General features: G+C 43.1%; 2 protein-coding genes and 1 non-coding gene across 8 annotated transcripts in view; 1 reads left to right on the top strand and 2 right to left on the bottom strand.

The window, feature by feature from the left end:
• PLXNB1 (plexin B1) overlaps positions 1 to 767 on the bottom strand; it is a 226144-nt gene extending 225377 nt beyond the window's left edge. For both annotated transcript variants that reach the window (XM_065552777.1, XM_065552776.1), the window contains exon 1: positions 629 to 767. The gene's annotated coding sequence lies outside the window, so the exon portion shown is untranslated. The remainder of the gene's footprint in view (positions 1 to 628) is intronic.
• The window catches only part of CCDC51 (coiled-coil domain containing 51), a 28341-nt gene extending 13705 nt beyond the window's left edge, over positions 1 to 14636 (bottom strand). The window contains exons 1-4 of one of the 5 annotated variants that reach the window (XM_065552854.1): positions 14521 to 14587; positions 8283 to 8339; positions 3063 to 3409; positions 629 to 793 (exon numbers count right to left, since the gene is read on the bottom strand). In XM_065552854.1, the coding sequence (XP_065408926.1) occupies positions 629 to 793; positions 3063 to 3409; positions 8283 to 8339; positions 14521 to 14572 (621 nt within the window). In that variant the 5' untranslated portion in view covers positions 14573 to 14587. Of the gene's footprint in view, positions 1 to 628; positions 794 to 3062; positions 3410 to 3565; positions 3850 to 8282; positions 8340 to 14442 lie in introns of all 5 variants that reach the window. The other 4 variants (XM_065552855.1, XM_042844252.2, XM_005296014.5 and 1 more) reach the window with 4 other exon arrangements.
• Positions 14592 to 26268, top strand: LOC103306480 (uncharacterized). The gene is made up of 3 exons (XR_010589370.1): positions 14592 to 14674; positions 14996 to 15051; positions 26131 to 26268. It is a non-coding gene; the product is annotated as an uncharacterized LOC103306480 (transcript).
• The last annotated feature ends 990 nt before the right edge of the window (positions 26269 to 27258 follow it).

The raw sequence follows: 27258 nt of genomic DNA, 5'->3' as shown, positions 1-27258 counted from the left end.
ATTAGTGGAAGCCCTCCTCACATCATTGCTTGGAAAGCTGCATGTCAGCTCCACCTAGTGGCATTCCGATCCAAGTAGAAGTGCCACTTATTTTTGAGTCTGCACAGCCTTTAATAAGGTTAAGGAGTTCTGCAATCAGACAGGCGGCAGCAGGTGTGGTTATCATGGACACCCAGGTGGGAATGGACAACATCGTAAGTGGGGAGGAAGATGCATGGGGCCATGCAGATATTATTTTACCTAGAGCCAGTCCTGTCAAGCAGATTAGCTGCTCATGAACTAAATTTTGCCTTTAAAAATGTATTCAATTCTAGACTTTCTTATTGAATTCCAGTTTTACAGGGAACACTGTCCCAACTACCCCTGCCTCCTTAGGCAGACAATTTATTCTCAATGTTCACTTAATCTTGGGTTTTCTTCCACAGCTTTACCAGCATATTCCAACCCTAATCTATATGATCCATTTCTCTAACGTGTAGTGTACCAAATTCATCCCAAGTCAATGGCACTAGAGATTAATTTAGGTTTCAGTTTTAGAAATAGGATTGGCTATTTGCAATAATGATCAGTAGAGGTAAAAACAAGGGACCCACTGTCCCCAAGCTCCAACTCTTGGCATATCCTTTACCTGCAGCAATCTGTGTTCCAGAGTAGCCAGTTCTAAGTACTGGGTGTCTTCCCGGGATACTCGATCCAAACGATCGCGAACTTCCTTCAGTTTGATTTGATGGGCTTCTATGCTCTCACGAGCTTCTCGTACGATCCCTCGAGCTACCATAAACACTTTTTCAGCCTGAAAAGAGGGAATGCAAACAAGTTCCTGTTTATCACTGAGTAGGTCTAAATTGCTGACTTCATGGATGTGAATTTGGAGAAGGGAGATTTCTCAGTTAATAAAGTCCAGAAGACAAGCTACTAGGCTTGACCACATTCATAATATTAATTCATTCCTCAGTTCATTTTCAGCAAAGATATATAGTTGTTCTTTTTCCGAAGTTCAGTGAAGGAATCTCCTTTCTAGAGATAGATTCAATGTTTGTAATGGCTCAGCGATTCCCAGTCTCTATTCAAGCCTAAGTTGATTGTAACTACTTTGCATATCAATTCAAGTTCAGCAGTTTCCGTTGGAGTCTGTTTTTGAAGCTTTTTGTTGCAAAATTGCCACCCTCAGGTCTGTAACTGAGTGACCAGACAGGTTAAAGTGTTCTCCTACTGGTTTTTGAATGTTATGATTCCTGATGTCAGATTTGTGTCTATTAATCCTTTTGCATAGTGACTGTTTGGTTTTGCCAATGTACACGGCAGAGGGGCACTGCTGGCCGTGGTCTGTGAACATGCGTTGGTCTGCACTGCTTTGGATCGTTATCGAGCAGAACACGTCATCAATATGGACGCATGTCCTCTGGACTGGTGATTGAAGCATGAAGGGCCATACGAATGTTTAGCATATCTGGCACGTAAATACCTTGCAATGCCGGTTACAAAAGTCCCATGCAAACGTCTGTTCTCGCTTTCAAGTGACATTGTTAATAAGAAGTAGGCAGCATTATCTCCTGTAAATGTAAATAAACTTGTTTCTCTTGGCAATTGGCTGCACAAGAAGTAGGACTGAATGGACTTGTAGGCTCTAAAGTTTTACATTGTTTTGTTTTTGAGTGCAGTTACGTAACAAACAAACCAAAACAAAAAAAATCTACATTTGTAAGTTGCACTTTCCCGATAAAGAGATTGCACTATGGTACTTGTAGGAGGTGAACTGAAAAATACTATTTCTTTTGTTTATCATTTTTACAGTGCAAATATTTGTAATAAAAATAATATAAAGTGAATATGTACACTTTGTATTCTGTATTGTAAGTGAAATAAATATATTTGAAAATGTAGAAAAACATCCAAAATAGTTAATAAATTTCAATTGATATTCTATTGTTTAAAAGTGTGATTAAAACTGCGATTAATTTTTTTAATTGCAATTAATTTTTTTGAGTTAATCACTTGAGTCCTAGCTCACAGGAATCCCCTAGATCTGGTATCTACATAGTAGCTCACCAAAGAGGGTCATGTGAGGTCTTTACTGAAAGCCTGTGTCACACTCGTCTTCATAATAATTGTGAAAGTACTGATAACATGTAAGGAGTTACATGTATATACTGAAAACTATGCTCTTAAGGTCTATGTCTTTGGTCTGGTCACCAGAAGGTGAGAAAACAGGTTTCTTCAGGCAAGAGACGTTTATCTATATGTCTGATTACATGGAAATTGAGTATTGGTTCACAATGGGCATCCATTTACATTCTGAGAGGGAATTTATGGAAGAAATAAACCAGCAGGGGGAAAAGTCCTGTTTACAAGTGAAGACCATGGATTTTTGAACTAGTATAACTGTAACTATAGGTACAGAGCTACACTCTGAATATTTTGCTGAGGGGACAAGCTGAGAGCATGGCAGCCTATCTGGCTGAAAAACACTGGTGGGCATTAGTAGGTTCTAGAATGAGTGTGATGATTTTATTTTATATATAATCCTTTATTTCCAATACTTCTATCTACTTGTTATTATTTGAATCTTTGCTCAGCATTAAATAAACTTCTTGTTGTCATTAAAAACGTATTTAAGGACTGTGTGTTGAGCAGAGTAGTGATCCTGAGGTGAAACTAGTAAGTTGGTGTGTACTATTCTTTTGGAAGTAGGTATCTGTTAATTCTGGAAGCATCCAGTGGAACAGAGGCTGGGCACTCCAGAGGGATACGTGGAAGACTCAGGGTTTGGAGTGTACCTATCATTAACCTGTAAAGAAACAGCAGGGCCCGCAGAGCCCTGGAAGGCAGTGTTTGTGTAACCACAGGCTGGTGATATTGGGGAACTGAACCACAGCAAGGATAGACAAGACTTCCTCATGCTAAAGGCAGGTGTTGGTGAGAAGCCTCCCAACCCTGGGTGCCCCAGAGAAGTGTAACAGTTTTCCTTTATATTTCAAAGCTAGAACTTATGTTTTAACAAGACAACTCATCACTTCTAGCCTTCCACATTGTCTCTGTATGTTAACAATGCAAAGTATTACCTCTGTCACTTTTCCTTGAGCATCTCGAACTTCATTAAGACCAACAAACTCTTCATATCTATCCCACCAACTTTTGACTGTTGTAGAGATTCTTTTGAGCGAGTTTCTTCCCAAAACTTTCCCTACTTCTGTCATCCGATGAAAAAGTGTCATGGCCATTTCCACTGCAGTCTTAGTCTCAGGCCTCTTAGGTACTGGTGAGCAGTAAGTCCTCAGTACATGTAAATTCATTCTTTGGCTCCTCGGTATAAACGAATGGCGATATTGCATGCCATACCACACTGAGGATATGGTACCATTACACCTCATGAGATCTAAATCTTGAATCCAATCACTGAGTAAAACCACTGCAAGGATAAAGAAGCAAAGAAGAGTCACCAAATGAAAAGGAAATGAATACATACCTCTTAAATCTAACTTACATAAGGCTGTAAAAAGATTCATATGTGCTTGTTAAAAATCAATAAATTAACACTAATGATGGCTCCACAACCATTACTTACCTAGGCTGCACTAGGATACTTTCCATGGTTTTCATCAAAATGTTTATGTATGGCAGTTCTGCCATATATTCTTGCTTTTCTGCTATTCATAAATATTGCCATGATGCCTCCCGATTACTAATTCACTCAAGGGACCTTGAGTAGTGGACTTTTGCAGAACTGGAAGCAATAGCAACTGCCACAAAGAAGCATAGCACTCAAGCACAGAAGTAATTTACCTATGGATCTGTTTACTATACACTTCCACACTTGAGCTTAGCACTATTCCATTCCTGCTATTGATCCTGGGAGGAGGTGAGGGGAAGCAGAGGGAAAAAGGGAAAGACAAAAAAAGATCAGTGAAGGGGGGGAAAAAAGACACCTTCCCCCAAGAGAAATTAAATACTGGGGTGGGGAAAGACAAATACACAAGGGGCAGAGGTAAAACAGTGGGAGTGCCAAATTTAGTATTCAACATAATTTTTCCACATGTGAGTATCTGGAAAACTAAAATCTAGACATGAACCACCAAGATCATCAAAGTAGCTAGTAATGGCTCCACAGAAAGGGTTGCTTTCTGAAATAGGCTAGAAAGGTGTATACATTGTTCCCCATTCCCCCTTCAAAAGTAGATACCCTATTAGTGTGAAATTTCAGTATTAATTTCTATGCCTTTTGAATTTTTGTTTGGCTTCACTTTACAATTTTTAATTGGAAATCTTTTAAATTGGACTTTGGCTGAAATTTATCCATAGCCATTTTAGTTTTCATTGTTGACAGAAATCTTACAAAAACATTGACTCTCTACAGAAAACTTGGTAGCAAGTTGGGTCCCAAGTAGATCTGGTGCAACAGGTAGTTAAATAGGATTTAGGATTCCTTTTAGCTGATTGATGAGGCTGGGTGTGTATAGATAAAACCTTCTCAATCAGAAGCTGCACTTTTTTTTTTTTTTTTGGTGAGATTTTATCCTACAATGGAGAAGCAGTCATGTAGAACTGCTTAACAATAAAACATTCTCATCAGCAGCTGCACTTCCATCCACCACAGGACTGCCCCCGGTTAAGCTTTTTTTTTTTTTTTAAACCCTAGGAAATTAATACAAGCTTTTTGCATGGGACTGCTGATAAACTGCCACACAAACACACCTCGTTTAATTAACTTAGAGTTAAGATTTTTTCAAATATATTTCCTCACACCAGTGCAAACACTAACTAGAGGGTCACAAGTTTCATTGCTCAAGTAGACTGTGCTCTGTGTTATCCAGTTTAAGTGAAAACAGAGGGCTGGACTGGCTCAAGTGGAGGCAAGGGCTCACCTGTCCATCCACTGTATTGTGATGCAACATAACCACTGAAGGCAGTGAGTTCAATGAATGTAGAAGACACCTTGCTACAATGTTGACAGCCTGTGGAAAGCTGATCACCCGTTCATTATAACGAAGGCTAAGATTTTGTCATGGTTATTTTTAGTAAAAGTCGTGGACAGGTCACAGGCAATAAACAAAAATTCATGGAGCCCATGACCTGTCCATGACCTTTACTAAAAATAAGCGTACAAGCTGTGTGACAGGGGCGCACAGCCCCAGCTGCAGCCCCCGCCACAAGCCGTGGGGCAGGGGAGTATAGCCCCAGCTCCAGCTGCTGACAGCCTAAGCTGAAGAAATCACAAAGGTCCGGTAAAGTCACGGAATCCATGACTGCCATGACCTCCGTGACTAAATCGTAGCCTTAACTATAACCAAACCATTGGCCAAGAATTCTGTACACAGAATTCTGTACACATACTACAGGGTATACCCTAGCAATCCGCTGTTCTTTAACCAAAGTTAGAGTACATAGTTCAGGAGGCTGTGGGCAGGATCCATGTTACTTTCAGCAGAAAAAAATATTTAATTGCATTTCTATACCTTCTATGTCAGTTACAAGTGTCATCAGTTACAACAGCCCCTATAAATCTCTCATCACAATTGTCACATTCATTCCATGTTAGAGATTTTTGATGCTTATCAAAGAGAGAACAATCATCATCTTGATTACGTCTGTCTACTTCAGGGTGGATTTGATTTAAAATCATGATTTAAATAATTAGTCAGGAAGACTCGATTTAATCATGGATTTCTACATAAAAATGCATTCTTGTTGGTTGTTATAACCTTAATACATATTCTTCACAACTCAGAGATAGATGTAGGTTTCATTTTTAGAAGGTACACACTATACATTTTTAAAGAGATTTATTTTGAAAACTTTTCAGATTAGTTTTACAGCTAGATCAGAAAATGAATGATTGTTTGGTTATTTCATTTACCAAAGGTAATTGAAGCAGACATTTATGAAGTCATTGGGAGGTGAACTACCTCCAATTCAACAGGTTAATCATTAATATTTGGAGGATTTCTTGCCATGCTGTATTAGGAGGAGAACATCACCAGATAGACATTTAAATTGTTTTATTTAACTAAAAGAACAACAACATTATGTATTCTGGATGTTTTTCTTCAACAGTAAACATATAATATTTTAACAAAACAAGCATATGAATTTTTGAATTTAGTTAAACATTCAAGTTTTTTAAAATCAGGTTTGTTTTTTGTTAAAATTGTTTTTACCTAAAATAGTTAAATGAAATATTTAAAAAAACAACAACAAAAATTAAAGCGACTGGGTCAGCCAGATCAACTTAAAATATTGGCTTCTGCAGCTAACTCAGTTGTCTTCACCTTCATTTTCCTGTTTGTTCATAACCTGGAAAAGAAAAACAAGCTTTCCTGCTTTTTCAGGTCCCAAACGATTTCTCAATTTGGAATGAATTAGTCCAAAGGAAGAAAATATTCTTTCTACACCAACAGAAGAAGCTACTGCTGTTAAAAGTGAGATTATCACTTCAACAGTCTCTGAAACCAAGTGCTTAAGTGACGTCCACCAGTTCACTGGTGTGACTTGCTTTAAAACATCATCAGCAAACATATATTTCTTGAATGGTTCACCCTTAGCTCTGAAGTTTATTATAGTTGGCATTATGGAGGGATGATTCAAGGTTTTTAAGGTCAGGCTTGACAAAGCCCTGGCTGGGATGATTTAGTTGGGAATTGGTCCTACTTTGAGCAGGGGGTTGGACTAGATGACCTCCTGAGGTCCCTTCCAACCCTGATATTCTATGATTCTATGGATGGCCACGTCATAGCCAACTCTTTTTTTTTCAGCAGTTAAGGTTTGACCCTGGTACCGAGTATTGAGAATATTTGCAAGAAAATGAGCTAGAGATAGTGCTTGTCCCATTCATTTTTTAATGCTTGTAATTTAACTCCATCATTGCATATTTCTCTTTTTAAGATCTCACTTAGTTCCTTCCAAATTTCAACAGCATCAGCAATAAAACAGCTATTTCCCTGCATTTTGTTCAAGGCCACAGAAACAGGCTTCAGGGTACTTAGCATGCGTTCAACATTTCTCTTAAACCCAATGTGGAGAACTTTGGCTGTGACAGTGCCATCTATTTTTTCCCAATTTTGTTCACAAACTGTCATCAGATTAGGCCAGTTCTTGATACAGTGCTCAAAACAGCCCACTACTGAGTTCCATCACACATCTTGTGGGAGTGTTAGCTTGGTTCCTCCCCCTTTTTTCAGAGCAGCTGCTGCAAAGTGGTTGTTATGAAAGTATTTTGCAATTTCAGTATTAGCCTTTATTTCTGGAACACTGAAGTCTTTGGCTAGGAGGTGCATCAAATGAGAACTGCAACTGTATGTTATTAGCTTGGAACTCTCTTCACTCTCTTCTAAATTTCTTCTCATCTTGGATACATTCGCTGCATTGTCTGTGACCAAGCTGCGTACTAGATATTTGAATTTTTTTTCAGTTTGTTATAGCTTTTACTGCTACTTCTTTTAAGTATTCTGTTGTGTGCGCATTTTCTGATGTATCAATTGTTTCTGTAAGGAAGACATTCCCTTCTTCTGTTGTCACACAAGCACATACAACAGGATCATTGTGGTCACTGCTCCGCCCATCAAGACTCAGGTTAACAATTTCACCCTCTAGACCTTTTGCACACTGCTCAATTTCTCTTTCATACACTTTATCCAGCAATTTGCCTGAAACATCTGCTCCGTTGGGTGGACTGTATCCTGCTCTTAATGACTGAACCATGTTAATGAAGTGTGGGTTCTCAACCACGTGGAAAGGAAAGTTTGTTGCATAAACAAACTGGGCATTTTTTTCATCAATTACCTCTTTTTGTAATCTGATGGTTCTTATCACAAACTTATCTATGGTTGTTTCTGGATGAGGGAGATTTTTTTTCTTTTTGCTACAGGTGATATACTGTGGCTATGTGACATACATGATGTGACTGAAACACTATCATTGGCAGATAACTCTGAAACTATAGAAAATGATGGTGATCTTGAAGCTGGATAGTCTTCAGAATACTGTATGTTGAGGATGGATTCTCCTAAACAAAAGAAGTCAATGCAGTTATTTAATTATTATTACCATACAGCTCATTTAGTATTCCTCACTGCAGTCACTGATACTCAGTACTACTTTAAAGGTGAAATTGTAAAAGGAAGATCTGCCTATTTCAGCTGTTTATTTTTTATCACAACTGCATCTAAAATGATAGTACCATAGAGTAATAGCTGTATTTTTTGCTCAAACATGAGAATTCAAGAATAGTCCAGAAGGAAGACAGGCAGTCCTTAAGAAAGAAGTATGAAATAAAAAAGTTTACCAACCTGAAGATCCTGCATGTTCAGACATGTTCCTTTCATCATCTTCAACAGAGATTCCACCTGAGAAGAAACACTTCTCATGATGTTGTTTCATTCGGGCAACCAGGCCTTGCATTTCTTTGTTGCACTGTTTGCATTTTGCACACATGCCTGTCTTACGCACAGGTAGAAGAACTTCATTAAAATATTCCCAAACTGGGTCTCTTTTATAGCCTGCTGCCATTATAGGTTTTCCCTTCTAGTGAGAGAATAGTATGGAAGATGTCAAATCAATGAAGGCTACACTCAGAAAGACCTCAAGACTTCTGGAATATGCTGCTCAAACAGTTACACTTTTGTTTCTACTGCCTGTCCCTCTCTTCTCACATTTATCTCCAGACTTCTTCTCCTTATCCAGATCTATTCCGGACCCAACAATCTTCTATTCATTGAACTTTTTGAAACTTTGCACTTTAGAGAGAGGTAAGGGATTGACTCTGTGTACACAAATTTGCAGAGGGACAATAGAGTTGAGGTCTGTTATTTCTCACCACGACATATTATTTATTTATCTAAAAACATTTTTGCTGTTAACAAGCACGTTATCTCTGGAGACACAAATCCACAGTTTGAGAACTGCAAAACTAAGCATCTCTGATGGTATCTTCTAGACTGAGTCCCATTGGGTAGATAGAAAGATTAACCTAAATAATCTATACAAAAGCCCCTGGAGCCCCATAAAATTGGGTCCCTAATCCATGCACTATTGGAACTCATTTACAAAACTTTTCTTAAGCATTACATGAATATATTGTCTCATAGTATAGAATTAAAATTTATAATCCCTATTCCGTGATGAGATATCTTTGAGCTATAATGTATCTTAATTAAAACCATTTTAGATAGGTTTTTTCCCTCAAAAACCATTATAAAAAAAATCTGATTTAAATTAAAAAAATCAGATTTTTTTTATTTAAAAAAAATATGATTTTTATCCACCGTGGTCTGCTTGCAATTGGAATTAAGGCTTTAGCCCACTTTTCATCGTATAGTAATTTAACTGACGTTCTCTCTGCAATGCCAATCTCTTTTCACATCCGGGCAAAGTTTCCATAGCATGGTTGATTGTGTTACACACATTAGCTTGCAGATGCCTTTTGTACTCAGGAGTTTCACATTGACCGTGTTTAGATTGTCACTTAGCCATTGCAGATGCAAATTGTTTGTTATTGGCATTACATAGGTAGTAAACTGTAAAAATTTAAAAACAACGTAGTATACCCAAATAGGAGACAAATATAGATGGGTACTTATTTTAATCTCACTCAAGGAGTACTGAATAACCCAAACGTTTAAAGTAGGAGTATTTTCTGTTCTTTTTACACACAGCCTCCCTCATGCCAAGGTTTCTGTGTGTTCCCTGTTTCCCCCACTCCTCTGTAAGCGGGATCTCCATTCTAACCTCTCCCAAAACAGTCCTCCATTCTCTCCCCCTCACCATGCCAGGGGCTGTGTGTGCCCCCCATTTTCTCCTCCCTCTATCCCAGGATCTCCCATTCTCCCCCCAAATGCCAAGAGCTCTGTGTGTGCATCTACATATATACAGGCAGACAGGGAAATGCTACAGAGGTGAGTGTAGCCTGTTAATTCATCCAGCTGCTCCCAGGAGTTGGCCACCAAAGGAGTCAGGGAGAGACTAATTCAGAGAAGTGGTCTCGCAGTTCGTAACCACCGGAGGCAGTAGGTCAAGATGGCATTTTACATGGCAGGAGACAGTCAAGGATGTGCGGCTGTGGCTTCAAGAAAGAAGAGGACAGGGAGGAACTCCACACAGCTAGAAGTTTCCAATTGATACCAGGTCCTCAGTGTAGAAATTATGGAAGATACCTCTTTAGATACAAATAGTCCAAGGGAATTCAGAGATGCACAGGACATCTCTGTGGATGGCAGCTCAGCCCAACCTGTAAGAAAAATCAAGCTTGTCCACAAAGATTTCTCCAACCGTCCAAGGAAGACGGATGATCCTGGCTAGGGATTCGGTACTCTAAGACTGGATAGGTTTTTGAGTTGATAGGAAGGGATCCATTGGCACTAATGACACTGTGTCATGGACTATTTCACAGATAATAGATTACTTCAGGGAACTTGAAAGCGTGCTGAAGAAGAAAAATGTCCAAGTGATCTTCTCTCGGATTCTTCCTGTCCCATGAGCAAAGGAAGACAGAAGATTCTGGACGTGAACCTCTGGCTAGGTAAGTGGGGTAAGGTAGAGTGTTTTGGTTTTATCAAACATTGGTCCACCTTCTACAGGGAAAGGAGGCTGTAGAGTTTGGATAGCCTTCACCTCAGTAGATGGTGATCCATTCTTCTCAGTCTGGCTAAACTAATAACAAGAGATGGCCTTGTCTTTCTTGAGTGCTTCTTTAGCACTTGGATCGTCCAGTGGCCCCACTGACTGTTTGGAAGGCTTCCTGCTTCTGATGTACTTAAGAGTTTATGCTCTTTTCTATGTTCATCACTAGGATTTGACTTCCAATTTTGAAAGGATGCCTTTTTGCTTCTGTGACACTCTATACCTCGGGGGAGCACCCTGTAACCTCCATATTCATCATTTGTATATAATTGTGATATTTCATATAAACCATGCTGTGTAAGGTATCATGGGAAAGGTTATGATCTGCTGAAAGCCATTGTTCTATCTAAATATGTATATCATTGGTACATATGAAGTTATGAGATTGTGTTGTATGGTTGTCACTAAAATATGCTGTGAGTTGGAGATCAACCAGATATTAGCCAAGGTGAGTGTTGAACAAGAAAGGATCTTGAGTGGTGCAAGATGGTACATCCCTGTAGTATAAGGCTGGCAGCTGGGGGGATTTGGCTGGTGCCTTTCTCTGTGTAATTTGTGAATGGCTCTGGGAGCATTCATGCAATCTGGCTGGATGGAGTTGTACTGAGTGATAACAGCACCTGGAGGGATTTGCTGTTTGTCACCAGTAATGCATTGTGAGAGACAACTCAGATTGGTGAGTTAAGGGGGCAGAGTGGTTCCACAGTCCCAGGTTGCACCCCGGGCATCCCATCACAGCTTCTAACTGACTCTTTTACTCTGCTGTGTAGCCATGGTGGCATTTTGTGGTTCTCTTACTGTTGGTTTTTTTTTGGTGTATATATTTAGTTTGAGTCTCTGTTATGGTGTTTTTAAATAGTCTCCATGCAGTTTGCAAGCACTTCACCGTTGTGATGGTTCCTTTTCATTTCCATTTAACTCACTCTTTTTTTTTTTTTGGTGTGTTCCCCTTTTTGAAGTTAAATGCTACTGTGGTAGGTTTCTTAGGCATTCTTCCCCAAGCAGTTCAGCTATAGTCACCCCCTGGACCAGATGCTATGCTAAACTTAGGACTACATTAAAAACTGCCTCTCCTATTGTGGTATCCAAGACAGGATGCTCCAAGTGTACCCAGTCAACATGAGGATAGTTGAAATCCTGCATTATTGCATTTCCTGCATTTGCAGCCACTCTAATCTCCCTGAGCATTTCACAATCATCATCCTGGTCAGGTGGTCCATAGTATACTCCTACTGCAATACTATGATTGTTCAAGCATGTAATTTCTATCCATAGAGATTTTAGGGTACAATTTGATTCATTTAAGATTTTTACTGTATTTGAATCTATGCTTTCTTTCACATACAGTGCCACTCCCTCACCAGTGCACCCTACTCTGTCATTCCTACATATTTTGTACCCTGGGACAGTAAAAGCTTTTTTATCTGACACTTCACCGACTGGCAACCTCTATAAACTGGCATTTCTGATCTGCACTGAAAGTCCGGTTTATAGTGTGGTTGGTGCGGGGCCGGCAGGAGGCTGGGGTGTGGGAGGGGCTGCGGGGTGTGCTCTGGGAGGGAGTTTGGGTCCGGGAGGGGGCTTGGGGCAGGGGGTTGGGGCACAGGAAGGGCTTGGGGTGCTGGATGAGGGGGGACACTCACTTCCAGCGGCTCCCTGCAAGCAGCTCCCTGTCCCTGCTGCTCCTGGTGGAGTTGCAGCCAGGCGGCTCTGCAGTCACTCTGTCACTGTCCCCCCCTCCCTGAGCGCTGATGCCACAGCTCCCCGCCCATTGGCCGGGAACCGCAGCCAATGGCAGCTGCAGGGGGTGGCGCCTGCAGATGGAGGCAGCGTACCTGCTTGCAGAGCTGCCTGGCCGTGCCTCCGCCAGGAGCAGCAGAGACGGGGAGCTGCCGGAGGTTAGCACCCCCCCTTCCCGGACCCAAACTCCCTCCCACGCAGCCCCTCCCACGCACAAGTCCACCCCAAACCCCTCCCTCTGAGTTAACCGGCATTTTTAATTTACCAGAACCCCTCGTTCCCCCAGCATGCCAGTTAAAAAAGCTTTTACTGTATTACCATGTCCCATTGATTATCCTCGTTCTCCCAAGATGCTCATAGACTCATAGACTTTAAGGTCAGAAGGGACCATTATGATCATCTAGTCTGACCTCCCGCATGATGCAGGCCACAAAAGCCGTCCCAACCCCTTTCCCTTGACTCTGCTGTTGAAGTCCCCAAATCCTGTGGTTTAAAGACTTCAAGTAGCAGAGAATCCTCCAGCTAGAGACCCCCGCCCCATGCTGCGGAGGAAGGCGAAATACCTCCAGGGCCTCTGCCAATCTACCCTGGAGGAAAATTCCTTCCCGACCCCAAATATGGCAATCAGTAGAACCCCGAGCATGTAGGCAAGATTCTCCAGCCAGCCCCTCATTGGCCACTGATACTATTTACCAGCGATGGCACGCTGTTTATTTGACTAAAATCACGTTATCCCATTAAAGCATTCCCTCCATAAACTTATCGAGCTTAATCTTAAAGCCAGACAGGTCCTTCTCCCCCACCGTTTCCCTCGGAAGGCTGTTCCAATATTTCACCCCTCTGACGGTCAGAAACCTTCGTCTAATTTCAAGCCTAAACTTCCCTACGGCCAGTTTATATCCATTCGTTCTCGTGTCCACATTAGTACTGAGCTGAAATAATTCCTCTTTATTATCACTACTCTCATTTCACCCATCTTCGTCAGAGGTGAAAGTAAGCCAGTCCAGTCTGGTACGGCATACCGGCAAGAGCCAGTAGCCGGGCTTGGGCTGGGATTTAAAGGGCTCGGGGCTCCCCGCAGTGACAGGAGCTCCGGGCCCTTTAAATCCCGCCCCCAGCCCGGCAAGACTCGAGGTTCCCCACAGCCGTGGGAGCTCTGAGCCTGGAGCTCCGCGGCGCCCGGCGCCCTGGGCCCTTTAATTTGCCCCTAAGCCCTGGGGGCTCCCAGCCACCTCTGCAGCTGGGATCCCCGGGTTGATTTAAAGGCCCTGGGGCTCCCAGCCACAGCCGGTGCCTCAGGGCTTTTAAATCTTGAGAGGCCCCGCCTCTTCCGGATGGGGCCTCACCCCTGATCTTCATATTTACACTTCTAGCACTTGTACATAAGCACTTGCACATGTTGCAATATTCAGTTGCTCATCTTCACATGTTATGTCAAATAGGGCTTGTTTAGATTTTACAAAAACCATGATATAAATTAATATTCAATCCATTTTCAACTTTGAAACCTTAAAAACTACTGTGCCAGAAGGAGTCAAAAGACTGGGCTCACCTCAAAAAAGAATTCAAAGAAAGGCAATTATTGATATTTATACAATTTCTAAACTAAGAGATTTACATGTAAATCTCCATGGAATTCATGACAAACTAGTCTGAACTCAAGTCTCAGGGGGTAGCCGTGTTAGTCTGTATCTACAAAAACAACAAGGAGTCTGGTGGCACCTTAGAGTAGGGTGACCAGACAGCAAGTGTGAAAAATCAGGACGGGGGTGGGGGATAACAGGAGCCTACATAAGAAAAAGACCCCAAAATCAGGACTGTCCCTATAAAATCGGGGCATCTGGTCACCCTACCTTAGAGACTAAAAGATCTGTTAGTCTCTAAGGTGCCACCAGACTCCTTGTTGTTTTTGTAGTCTGAACTCTTGCATAATGCAGACCATTGAAATTAATCTCATAAGCACTTCCCCCCAATACTCCCTCTACCCCCTCCGTGCCTCCCCCCAATACTCCCTCTACGCCCCCCGGCTCACCCCTCCCTCCAATTCTCCCCGCGCGTTCCACCCATCTCCCTGCAACCCCTTGTCGGTACCTGCCCGGCTCCCCTTCTCTGCGCGTGCCGCGGTTCCACACCCTTGGCTCTCCTAGCTCGGGCACGCGCAGTGCTCACCACTCTCGGGTGAACTCGGAAGCGGGCACCTGAAACCGTATGGTGGCCGCATAACGTCAGACGGAAGTGATAAGCCGACGGGCTTGTACTTCCGGGCTAGCGCTGTGCTTGTGAGGGTGCTGAGTCTTGAGCCACGCTATGTCGGGCAGAGACGGTAACGGGGTCTCTAGAAAGCTAGTGTCCCCTTTTCTCCTGCCGGCCCTTAGGGTTCGCTTTAATGCGGCTAAAGGCTGAGCCCGTCCCATGTCCCGGATCGGCACTAGAGGAAACAGAGACTTGCTGGGCTTTGTGTTCCCGCCGTCCCTTCGTGCGTGGCTCTGGAGTGGGTGCCGCTCGCGCTCCCCCCCTTTTCCCTTTCTCCCCGTGAGGGCTCCGGGGCGCGCGCCGCTCTCCTCCCGCAAAGGGTCCGGGGGTGGGGGGCTCGCATGCGAACACCCGGCTCTGCGCCTCACTGTTTCCTTTTCCTTTGGTGTAGGTGGTAAGAAGAAACCTCTGAAGCAACCGAAGAAACAGGCAAAGGACATGGACGAGGTGGGAGTCAGTGCTGAGCTCTTCCCTTCGTGGGCGGGCTGAGGGTCTGGCTACCGGGAGGGGACTTTGCTCACCTTGGAATAGGGTTGGGGGAGCAGTGGCACCTGTAACTGGGTTTTGTGGAGATAAACTTGACTGGTAAAGTGGTCATAGTGAGGCTGTGGTCTAATGCAGGGGTTCTCACAACAAAATTTTTGGTGGCCTCAGAGTGCAGCCACCAACTCATATTGGTGGCCAGTCTGACAAATTTTCCTGAAATGCTTGGGGCAGGGGGTTGGGGTGCAGGAGGAGCTTGGGGTGCCAGATACGGGATGCTCACCTCCAGCAGCTCCCTGCAAGCATGACCCAGTATGGCCTAAGGGCCATCTAGTCCAGTATCTTCTGGCATTGGCCAATGCAAGGTGCCCCAGAGGGAATGAACAGAACAGGTCATCATCAAGTGATGAATCCTGTGTTTCCCATTTCCAGCCTCTCTTTACCAGAAGCTAGGGACACCATCCCAGCTCATCCTGGCTAATAGCTATTGATGGACCTATTCTCTGTGAACTTATCTAGTTCTTTTTTGAACCCTGTTATAGTCTTGGCCTACATAACATCCTCTGGCAAGGAGTTCTACAAGTTGATTGTGCATTGTGTGAAAAAATACTTCCTTTTGTTTGTTTTAAACCTACTGCCTATTAATTTTATTTGGTGACCCCTAGTTCGTGTTTATGAGAAGGAGTAAATAACACTTCCCTATTTACTTTTTCCACACCAGTTATGAGTTTATAGACTATCATATTCCCTCTCAGTCGTCTCTTTTCCAAGCTGAAAAGTCCCAGTCTCCTCATATGGCAGACACTCCATACCCCTAATCATTTTTGTTGCCCTTTTCTAAATATTTTCCAATTCCAATATATCTTTTTTGAGATGGGGCGACCACATCTGCATGGAATATTCAAGATGTGGGTGTAACATGGATTTACATAGAGGCAATATGATATTTTCTGTCTTCTTATCTGTCCCTTTCTTAATGATGCCCAACGTTCTGTTTGCTTTATTGACTACAGCTGCCCATTGAGTAGATGTTTTCAGAGAACTATCCACAATGACTCCAAGATCTTTCTTGAATGGTAACAGCTAATTTAGACCTCATCATTTTATATGTATAGTTGGGATTATGTTTTCCAATGTGCATTACTTTTCATTTACCAACATTGAATTTCATCTGCCATTTTGTTGCCCAGTCACCCAGTTTTGAGAGATCCTTCTGTAGCTCTTCACAGTCTGCCTGGGACTTAACTATCTTGAGTAGTTTTTGTATCATCTGCATATTTTGCCATGTCACTGTTTACCCCTTTTTCCAGGTCATTTATGAATATATTGACTAGGACTGGTCCCAGTACAGACCACTGGGGGGCACCACTATTTACCTCTCTCCATTCTGAAAACTGCTACCCTTTGTTTCCTATCTTTTAACCAGATAGCAGTCCATGAGGACCTTCCCTCTTATCCCATGACAGCTTACTTTGCATAAGAGCCTTTGTTGAGGGACCTTGTCACAAGGCTTTCTGACAATCTAAGTATACTAGATCCACTGGATCCCCCTTGTCCACGTTCTTGTTGACCCCCTCAAAGAATTCTAGTAGATTGGTGAGGAATGATTTCCCTTTACAAAAGCCATGTTGACTCTTCCCCAACAAATCATGTTCATGCCCGGTACTGAAGTCAGGCTTACTGGCCTGTAATTGCAGGGATCACCTCTGGAGCCCTTTTTAAAAAATGGCATCACTTAGCTATTCTCCAGTCATTTGGTACAGAAGCTGATTTAAATGATAGGTTACAAACTACAGTTAGTAGTTCTGTAATTTCACATTTGAGTTCCTTCAGAACTCTTGGATGAATACCATCTGGTCCTGGTGACTTATTACTGTTTGTTCCAAAACCACTTCTAATGACACCACAATCTGGGACAGTTCCTCAGATTTGTCACCTAAAAAAAAGGCTCAGGTTTGGGAATCTCCCTCACATCCTCAGCCCTGAAGATGGATGCAAAGAATTCATTTAATTACTCTGCAATGGCCATATCATCCTTGAGTTCTCCTTTAGCATCTCAATCATCCAGTGGCCCCACTGGTTGTTTAGCAGGATTCCTGCTTCTGTTGTACTTAAAAAAATTTGTTGCTATTACTTTTTGAGTCTTTGGCTAGCTGTTCTTCAGATTTTTTGGCCTTCCTAATTATATTTTTACACTTCATTTGCCAGGGTTTATACTCCTTTCTATTTTCCTCACTAGGATTTAACTTCCACTTTTTAAAGGATGCCTTTTTGTGTCTCACTGCTTCTTTTACTTCTTTTTTTTGCCATGGTGGCACTTTTTTGGTTCTCTTACAATGTTTTTTAATTTGGGGGTATATATTTAAGTTGAGCCTCTATTATGGCGTCTTTAAAAAGTTTCCATGCAGCTTGCAGGGATTTCACTTTTAGTACTGTATCTTTTAATTTCTGTTTAACTAACTTCCTCATTTTTGTGTAGTCCCCCTTTCTGAAATTAAATGCTACAGTGTTGGGCTGTTGTGGTGTTTTCCCCGCCACCGGGATGTTAAATCTAATTATATTATGGTCACTATTACCAAGCGGTCTTGCTATATTCACCTCTTTGACCAGTTCCTGTGCTCCATTTAGGACTAAATCAAGAATTGCCTCTCCTTTTGTGGGTTCCAGGACTAGCTGCTCCAAGAAGCAGTCATTAGTGGTGTCTAGAAATTTTATCTCTGTATCCCATCCTGAGTTGACATGCACCTAGTCAATATGGGGATAGTTGAAATCCCCCATTATTATCAAGTTTCGTTGTTTTTTTTTTTTTTTAATTTTTTAAATTTTTATAGCCTCTCTAATCTCCCTGAGCATTTCAAAGTCACTATCACCATTGTGGTCAGGTGGTCGGTAATATAGCCCTACTAATATATTTTTATTATTAGAACATTGCATTACTATCCATAGAGATTCTGTGGTACAGTTTGGTTCATTTAAGATTTTTACTTCATTTGATTCTATGCTTTTTTTCACATATAGTGCCACTCCCCCACCAGCGCAACCTGTTCTGTCCTGCTATATTTTGTCCCCTGATATTACTTTGTCCCATTGATTATTCTCATTTCAACAAGTTTATGTGATGCCTATTATATAAATATCCTCATTTAATATGAGGCACTCTAGTTCACCCATCTTATTATTTATTCTTCTAGTATTTGTATATTAACACTTGTCACTTTTTAGCTGTCTGCCATTACATGATGTAATTGAATGGGACTTTTTTTCATTTGACTGTTTCTCATCAGATCCTACCTGTATTTTATCATCTTCCATCCTCTCTTCCTTACTATGACATAGAGAATCTCCATTAATAGATCCTCCCCTAAGGGATGTCTCTGTCTGAACCATGTGCTTCTCTGCACCTGTTGGCTTTCCCCCAGTCCTTAGTTTAAAACTTCTCTCTGACCTTTTTAATTTTAAATGCCAGCAATCGGGTTCCATTTTGGTTTAGGTGGAGCCCATCTTTCCTGTATAGGCTCCCCCTTTCCCAAAAGCTTCCCTTGTTCCTAATCTAAACTCCTCCCTATACCATCGTCTCATCCATGTATTGAGACCCTGCAGTTCTGTTTGTCTAACTGGCCCTGTGCGTGGAACTGGAAGCATTTCAGAGAATGGACTTGAATCTCTTACCTAGCAGCCTAAATTTGGCCTCCAGGACCTCTCTCCTATCCTTCCCTATGTCACTGGTACCTACATGGACCACAACCACTGGCTCCTCCCCTGCACTACACATAAGTCCTTCTAGATGTCTTGAGAGATCTGCAACCTTTGCACAGGCAGGCAAGTCACCATGCGGTTCTCCCGGTCATCGCAAATCCAGCTATCTATATTTCTAATGATCGAATCCCCCATAACCGTTACCTGTCTCTTCCTAATAACTGGAGTTCCCTCCCCCCGAGAGGTATCCTCAGTGCACGAGGATACCACATCATCATCTGGGTCCCAACTATGGGATAGTTTCCCTCTGCTCCAGTTGGATGTTCTCCTTCCCTGAGACTTTCATCCTCCTCAACAGCACAGATGCTGTCAGACCAGGGGTGGGACCGATCTACTGTGTCCCAGAAAGTCTCATCTATGTATCTCTCTGTCTCCATTAGCTCCTCCAGTTCAGCCACTCTGGTCTCCAAAGCCCATACATGGTCTCTGAGGGCTAGGAGCTTAGCTTTAGGAAAAACAAATATGCACTGTGACGGGTTCCCCCTGGGTTGCCACTGAGCCCTCTGACCCACCAGCGTTGGCTCCCTCTCACACTGTGCTGCTGTGACAAGCTGCAGACACACTCTCGGTCTTACGCTTCCAACAACATACACACAGGGACATACCGACCCAGCTGCAGTTACATGCAGGTTCTCTGACCAGCCATTGCATGTGAACCAACAATAGAGAGGCTACAGCCAAAATAACCACCAGCTTCCCAGCCTAGGACCCCAGAGCTGTACTGTCCTGCCATGGTCCAAACCCCAATCATTATGAATTTATTGTCCAGTTCACCTCCCCCTCAATGTGGAGAGGAATATGCGACAGCCTTTTCCCCTTGAGCTACGATTTCACATGCATTTCACTCAACCTCACTGGTTTAGATAAAACAAAAATAAGTGTATTAACTACAAAAGATAGATTTTAAGTGATTATAAGGGATAGCAAACAGATCAAAGCAGATTATCTAGCACATACCCCCCCCCCCCCACATTAAGCTTAATATACTAGATTGATTGGATATGAATTAGCGGATTCTCACCCTAACTGATGGTACAGGCAGACGTAGATTCTTAAGGCACAAGCTGCATTAGTTTTAGAGCTTGGGTTTCTCAGGTCTACATATACAGCAGTAGTCTCCAACCTTTTTACGCCCAAGATTACTTTTTGAGTTTAAGGGCAACCCAGGATCTACGCCACCCATTACCCAAAGCCCCACCCCACTCACTCTACCCCCCCCCCCGTTACTTGCTGTCCCCTACCCTCACTCACTTTCACCGGGCTGCGATAGGGGTTTGGGGTTCAGGACGGGGTGTGGGCACTGGGCTGGAGCTGAGGAGTTCACTGTGGGTGGGGGCTCTGGGCTGAGCCTGGGGCAGGGGGTTGGGGTGCAGGAGTGAGTGGGGTGCAAGCTCTGGGAGGGAGTTTGGGTGCAGGAGAGGGCTCCAGGCTGTGGCAGAGTATTGGGGTGCGGAAGGGGTTGGGGGTGCTGGCTGTAGGAGAGGTGTCAGGGTTTGGGGTGCAGGAGGGGGTTTGGGGTGGGGCCTCCTGCTAGGCAGCACTTACCTCCGGCAGCTCCCGGTCGGTGGTCCAGCGTGGCTGCTGCTAAGGCAGGCTCCCTGCCTACCCCGGTCCCACGCTGCTCCCAGAAGGGGCCAACTCACCCTTGTGGCCCTGGCACAGGGGGGCATGTGGCTCTGTGCACTGCCCCTCTCTGCAAGTACCACCCCTGCAGCTCCCATTGTCCACAGCTCCCTGTTCCCAGCCAATGGACGCTGCGGGAGCAGTGCTTGCAGGCAGGAGCAGCATGTGGAGGGAGACCCCTGCCCCCGGGGCTGCGCTGGCCACTTCCGGGAGTGGTGTGGGGTTGGGGCAGGCAGGGATCCTGTCTTAGCGGCAGCCCTGCTGAGCTGCCAGAGATCAGGATCAACTGAGAGATCCTCTAGGATCGATCAGATGATCACAATCGACCGGTTGGTGACCACTGATATACAGGCTAGAAATCCTGTTAGCCTGGGTCCAGCACTTCCTCCAGTTCAGTCTTTGTTCCTCAGGTATTTCCAGGGGTCTTATGTGGGGAGTGAAGAACAACAGATGATGTCAGTCCCTACCTTATATAGCATTAGCATATGGCAGGAACCCTTTGTTTCAAAACTTGATTCCCAGACTGGTTTGTGGAAAAAATACTGACATCCCAAGATGGAATCCAGAGACATGTGGTCTGGTCACATGCTCTTGCAGTGTTATAGCAGCCATTGCTTCCAGGCTGGCCAAAACTTTCACAGGAAGGTTAAGTTCTACCAGGATTCATTGGCTTTGCTGATGGCCCATCTGGTTTCTTCATTTTTGTACCAGAAAGGCTAGCTGTGGGTGTCACCCAGAGTGACTACGTATCTGTATTTCAATCATGCTTAATCACCCCAAGCTCCCTTCCATGGCCTCTCAGCCCCCTGCTTGCCTCTTGACCACAGCACCAGGTAAGGCCGGCACTGCTGAAACCCTGCTACCCTGGGCTGAAGCCCAGAGCTGGAGCCCTATGGCTGGAGCAGGGGTGGGTGAAGCCCAGAGCCCTGAAGCTGGAGAGTGGGGCCTGAAGCTCAGAGCCAGCCACCAGAGCCCCAAGGCTGATGGGAGAAGAGGGGGGTTAAGCTTGCCCCGGAGCCCCTCAGTACTGTAGGGAGTGACCACTACTTTGCCCCCTCCCCCATCTCTGCCCAGGAGGCTGTTGTGGCTGCATTTGAGAAACGCTGGCTAATGGAATGTGCTGAGACTCTGCATAGAGCCATTAAGTAGCTGCCGCTGTTGTAAATCCCAGACTCACTAACTTTTTGGTCTGCGACGTCACCTTCTTGTAGACAAGCTTGTAGCAGGGCTTGCCTACGTTTAGAGCGCTGCTGTAGCGCTTAGTGAAGATGCTACAGCGAGTGAAGAAGCTTTCCCGTTGGCATAGGTACTCCACCTTTCCAAGAGGTGGTAGTACTGTCTACACTAGTGGTTAGGTTGATATAACTATGTTGTTTCAGGGTGTAGAAAATCCACAACCCTGAGCAACGTAGTTTTACTGACATAAGTTTGTAGTGTAGACCAAGCCTTAGTTGTGGATAGTGGTCTCTCCCTACTCTAATCCAGATTTGCAGCAGAACTTTCACTGACGTGAATAGCATTTTATGGCTACTTAATGGTTCGCTTCTGGGCTTAAAATCTGTTAATCTATAGGTAGATATGTGGAACGAGAGCTTCTCCTGCTGACATAGCTTTTGCCATTTGTGGAGGTGATTTTACTATGCCGACAGGAGAGCTCTTCCATTGTCATAGAGCAGGGGTTCTCAAACCCCCTTGGGGTTGCGAGGTTATTACATTGGGGGGGGTTGCAAGCTGTCAACCTCCACCTCAAACCCCACTTTGCCTCGAGCATTTATAATAGTGTTAAATATATTTTAAAGTGTTTTTAATTTATAAGGGAGGGTCACACTCAGAGGCTTGCTGTGTGAAAGGGCTCACCAGTAAAAAAAGTTTGAGAGCCACTGTCATAGAGCTTCTTCACCAGATGCGCTGCAGTGGTGCAGCTGTACGTATAGACATGGCCGGTGCCACTGGGTTGGTGGTATTCCAAAAATTTGAATTCCAGCATTTATCTGCATTCACTCCACATGCATTTACTGTTAGGTGTAGCTCTATTAAATGGTGGAGTGATTAGTTGGAGCATCTTGGCAGAGTTGTTGCTATGATGTGAAGAGAAGTGCATGTGCGTCTTGCGGGATCAGGTATGTCTCCTCTCAGTGCTGAGTTGTATAGATTGCATCAATAGAGGTGCCCAGGAGTCGTCCTGTCATGGAGATTGTTTTAAAGAGCATAATCATTTTAAAATACAAAATGCATCACTAACATGTTTGTCACCCACCATTCTACTAATATATTGCATCCCTTCTCTGGTTGGATTGTTTTAAATCAAACCAGTACAAGTCACTGATTTTAATCGTAGTTTAAATCAGCAAGCAGGAATTCTTGATTTAAATAATTTATTTTAATTTTGTTTTGCATTTGTTGTTTTGGTTATTTTCCTAAAGAAAAAGTTGATTCTCATTGGTTGGTAACCATTACAAGATTTTAATTTGTAAATGAGTATTGCCTTTATGCTAAACTTGGTACTTCTTGCTAACAAGGAGGATACACTATTGATGCAGACTTATTTAAGCAATTACATAACTTAATATGCATTTATTCAGATTCTTAAGTTTTACATTTTTATTATGCTAGGAAATCATAAATGATGCATTTCTCATTTACTTGATTATTAATTTTGTGCTCATGAGTTGTGTCCAGCTGCATTTGGATGGAAATTAGAATTATTTTAAAATGCATAAAAACTGCATTTTAAAATTCATTTATATTAAATCAAACAACCTTAAATGTGCTGGCTACATACTTTTTTTCTTAGGTTTAACACAACATGCATTTGCATTTAAAACAAACTGATTTTTTTAAACAAAAGAAGTAGTAACTGTAGTTAGTTAATTGAACTGACTGTTTCTGGCCTTCATGTCCTTCAAGATTTTAGAATTAGTAGATTCCATCCTTTCACACCTATTTTTTTTTTCCATTCATAGACTGCAAGAGAAAAACAAGCTTTCCAGTTCTTTCAGCTCCCAATCGGTTTCTTAACTTTCAATTAACTAATTGTTGAACTGAACTAGTTGAATAAACTGAAAAGAAAATATTCTCTTTACTCCCGCAGAAGAGGCTAGTGCTGTCAGTTTTGTTTAGCACATCAAAAGACTCTGATTCCAGGTGCTTAATCAGTGACTTCTACCAGTTCAGTAGTCTGATGTTCTTCAACATTTAAGCAGCAGACATATACTGTTCAATACTTTCTATTTAATATAAAAGATTCTAATAGATTGTAGTATATTTAGCCCTTAAGATATGTCATCATATCTTCAGATTTAATTTTAAAATGGTTTTATTTTAAAAAGGACAAGTAATTTAATTTAAATTAAAAATAACACTTTGGGGTTTTTTTTTAAGTTAAATTGATTGTTTGTTTGTTTTTTAGCCAACCTGTAACAGTGTTCCTTAGCAGCACTCCATCCTTACAGGAGCTATGTGTGGTGTTGGCATGTTGGGTATTGCTCAAAAAGGGCAGGGTTAAGGTTATATTGAGAGTCTGGTATGTATTTAACTTCTTATTTCCTGGTTTCCAGAGGTTAGTTTAGCCACTCTCCATATTCTGGTAGGGCTCATGGCAGCACTGGGCAACCTTAATTTTGTTACTTTTTGGGTATTTAATATTATATGAAAGGGCATATCAAGGGTCCCTCAGGGATCAGTCCTGATCCAGTTCTGTTCAATATCTTCATCAATGATTTAGATAATGGCATAGAGAGTACACTTCTGAAGTTTGTGGATGATACCAAGGGGCTGGTCCCCACTTAGTCCGGACTTCGGACTAAGGTACGCAAATTCAGCTACGTTAATAACGTAGCTGAATTCGAAGTACCTTAGTCCGGACTTACCGCGGTCCAGACGTGGCCGGAAGTCTCCCCCCGTCGACGCCGCGTACTCCTCTCGGCGAGCTGGAGTACCGGCGCCGACTGTGAGCACTTCCGGGATCGATCCGGGATCGATTTATCGCGTCTTAACCAGACGCGATAAACCGATCCCAGAACATCGATGGCGTGCCGCCGGACCAGCCGGTAAGTGAAGACTAGGCCAAGCTGGGAGGGGTTGCAAGCGCTTTGGAGGATAGGATTAAAATTCAAAATGATCTGGACAAACTGGAGAAATGGTCTGAAGTTAATAGGATGAAATTCAATAAGGACGAATGCAAAGTACTCCATTTAGGGAGGAATAATCAATTGCACACATACAAAATGAGAAATGACTGCATAGGAAGGAGTACTTCAGAAAGGGATCTAGAGGTCATAATGGATCCCAAGCTAAATATGAATCATCAGCATAATGCTGTTGCAAAGAAGGGAACATAATTCTGGGATGTATTAGCAGGAGTGTTGTAAGCAAGACACAATAAGTAATTCTGCTGGACTCTGCACTGATTCGACCTCAACTGGTGTACTGTGTCCAATAAAAGCCCAGAGGAGAGCAACAAAAATGATTAAAGGTCTAGAAAACATGACATGAAGGAAAATTGGGGGAGGGGGGAATTGGGGTTGTTCAGTATGGAGAAGAGACTGGCGGGGTGGGGGACACACACATGATAACAATTTTCAAATATATAAAAGGGTGTTACAAGGAGGAGGGAGAAGAAGTGTTCTTAACCTCTGAGGATAGGACAAGAAGCAATGGGCTTAAATTGCAGCAAAGGAGGTTTAGGCTGGACATTAGGAAAAACCTCCTGTCTGGGTGGTTAACCACTGGAACAAATTGCCTAGGGCAGGGTTTCTCAAACTTCATTGTACCACGACCCCCTTCTGACAACAAAAATTACTACAAGACCCCAGGGAGAGGGACTGGAGCCTGAGCCCCCCACCGTGGGGGGTGCCGAAGCTTGAGGACTTCATGGGGCTTGGATTTTGGCTTCAGCCCCGGGCCCCAGCAAGTTTAACAGCCCTGGTGACCCCATTAAAATGTGGTGGTGACCACTTTGGGGTCCTGACCCACAGTTTGAGAACCGCTGGCCTAGGGAGTTTGTGGAATCCTCCGTCATTGGAGGTTTCTAAGAACAGGTGAGACAAACACCTGTCAAGAATGGTCTAGTTACTACTTAGTCCTGCTTTGAGTGACGGGAATGGACTAAATTAGTGGTTCTCAAACTAGGGCCGCCGCTTGTTCAGGGAAAGCCCCTGGCAGGCCGGGCCGGTTTGTTTACCTGCCGCGTCTGCTGGTTCAGCCGATCGCGGCTTCCACTGGCTGTGGTTTGCTGCTCCAGGCCAACGGGGGCTGCAGGAAGGGCGGGCAGCACGTCCCTTAGCCTGTGCCGCTTCCTGCAGCCCCCATTGGCCTGGAGCGGCAAACTGCAGCCAGTGGAAGCCGCGATCGGCCGAACCTGCGGACGCGGCAGGTAAACAAACAGGCCCGACCTGTCAGGGGCTTTCCCTGAACAAGCGGTGGCCCTAGTTTGAGAACCACTGGACTAGATGACCTATTGAGGTCCCTTCCAGTCTTACATTTCTATGATTCTATGGCTATCTTTCTTTAGAAGAGATTTATAATTTTGGGAGTCTTTGTTTTCTGGAATTTTCCAATTTCCAGTTGCTTACCTCCAGTTTACTGTTTTTCACAAAACCCTTGTCAGTTCACTTCAGTGGTCGGAGGGAAGATGCTAACAAATGTTGACTTTTCTTCAGGAAGATTTGGCCTTCAAGCAAAAACAGAAGGAAGAGCAGAAGAAACTTGAGGAGATGAAGACAAAAGCTTCTGGGAAAGGCCCCCTTAGTAAGTGGCCCACTCAACTTTTCCTATCCTTAAGGCAAGCCAGTTATTAAGGAATTATCTTAATGTTTTTTGCTACACTGACATAACAAGGACTATGCTTTAGGTTATTTTCAGGGCTGTCAAGCGATTAATTGCCGTTTTAATCGCACTGTTAAACAATATAAGAATACCATTTATTTAAATATTTTGGGGAGGTTTCTATATTTTCAAATATAGGGTCAGGGCTGGGGACTGGGGGCTCCAGCCCCCCTCTCCCACCCATAGGGTTTGTGGCACAGGGCTCCAGTCCCCCCATCACCCAGGAAGCTGTGGGTTGGGGCTGCTTCAGCCCCCCTGCTGCCAATGTCTCCCACCCTGCCCCAGGTATGCAATTAACGTGTTAAGAAAGTTAATGCATTAATTTTGCTTTCAGTTAATTAATTGCAGTTAATGCCTGCACTTGACAGCCTTAGTTATTTTACATTCCAAAGTGAGCTGGTTTTAATTGCAAATTACTCAAGTTATTAAACACACACAAGAATATATGAGCAACAAATGGAAACCAGAATGATTCAATTAAGATTTCTTACTTCATCTGTTTTAGTTGTTTGAGCACCAGTCCTGAGTGATTTACAATATTCAGTATAACTAAACTTATTACAATCAATTAGCTCAATAGATTCATTGGTCTGCCTGGACAGACACAAACTAGTCCATTCTAATAACTGTGCCCGCTGACAATCCCATTACTTCTTCATCTCGCCAACACTGTTTTATTATAAAAATAAAATTCTATCTTAAATGTGCAGGATCCATAAGAAAAAGTTCATCAAACATGTTTTGAATTTAAAACTGTTTTTTAATATAATCGTTTCGCTATAGTTAGTGAATTGAACTGGTTGTTTCTGGTCACCATGTTCTTCAAGATTTTGGAACTACCAGGTCTCATCCTCTCACACCATGTTATTACTCCCAGATTGGAAGAGTGAAACAAGCTTTCCAGTTTTTTCAACTCCCAATCAGTTTCTTAACTTTGAATTAACTAGTTGTTGAACTAAACTGAAT

The sequence above is a fragment of the Chrysemys picta genome, chromosome 7, assembly GCF_011386835.1.
Source record: "Chrysemys picta bellii isolate R12L10 chromosome 7, ASM1138683v2, whole genome shotgun sequence".
Classification (NCBI taxonomy): domain Eukaryota; kingdom Metazoa; phylum Chordata; order Testudines; family Emydidae; genus Chrysemys; species Chrysemys picta.
Note: the sequence above shows the minus strand (reverse complement) of the source record. Positions and strands in the feature narration are given on the sequence as shown.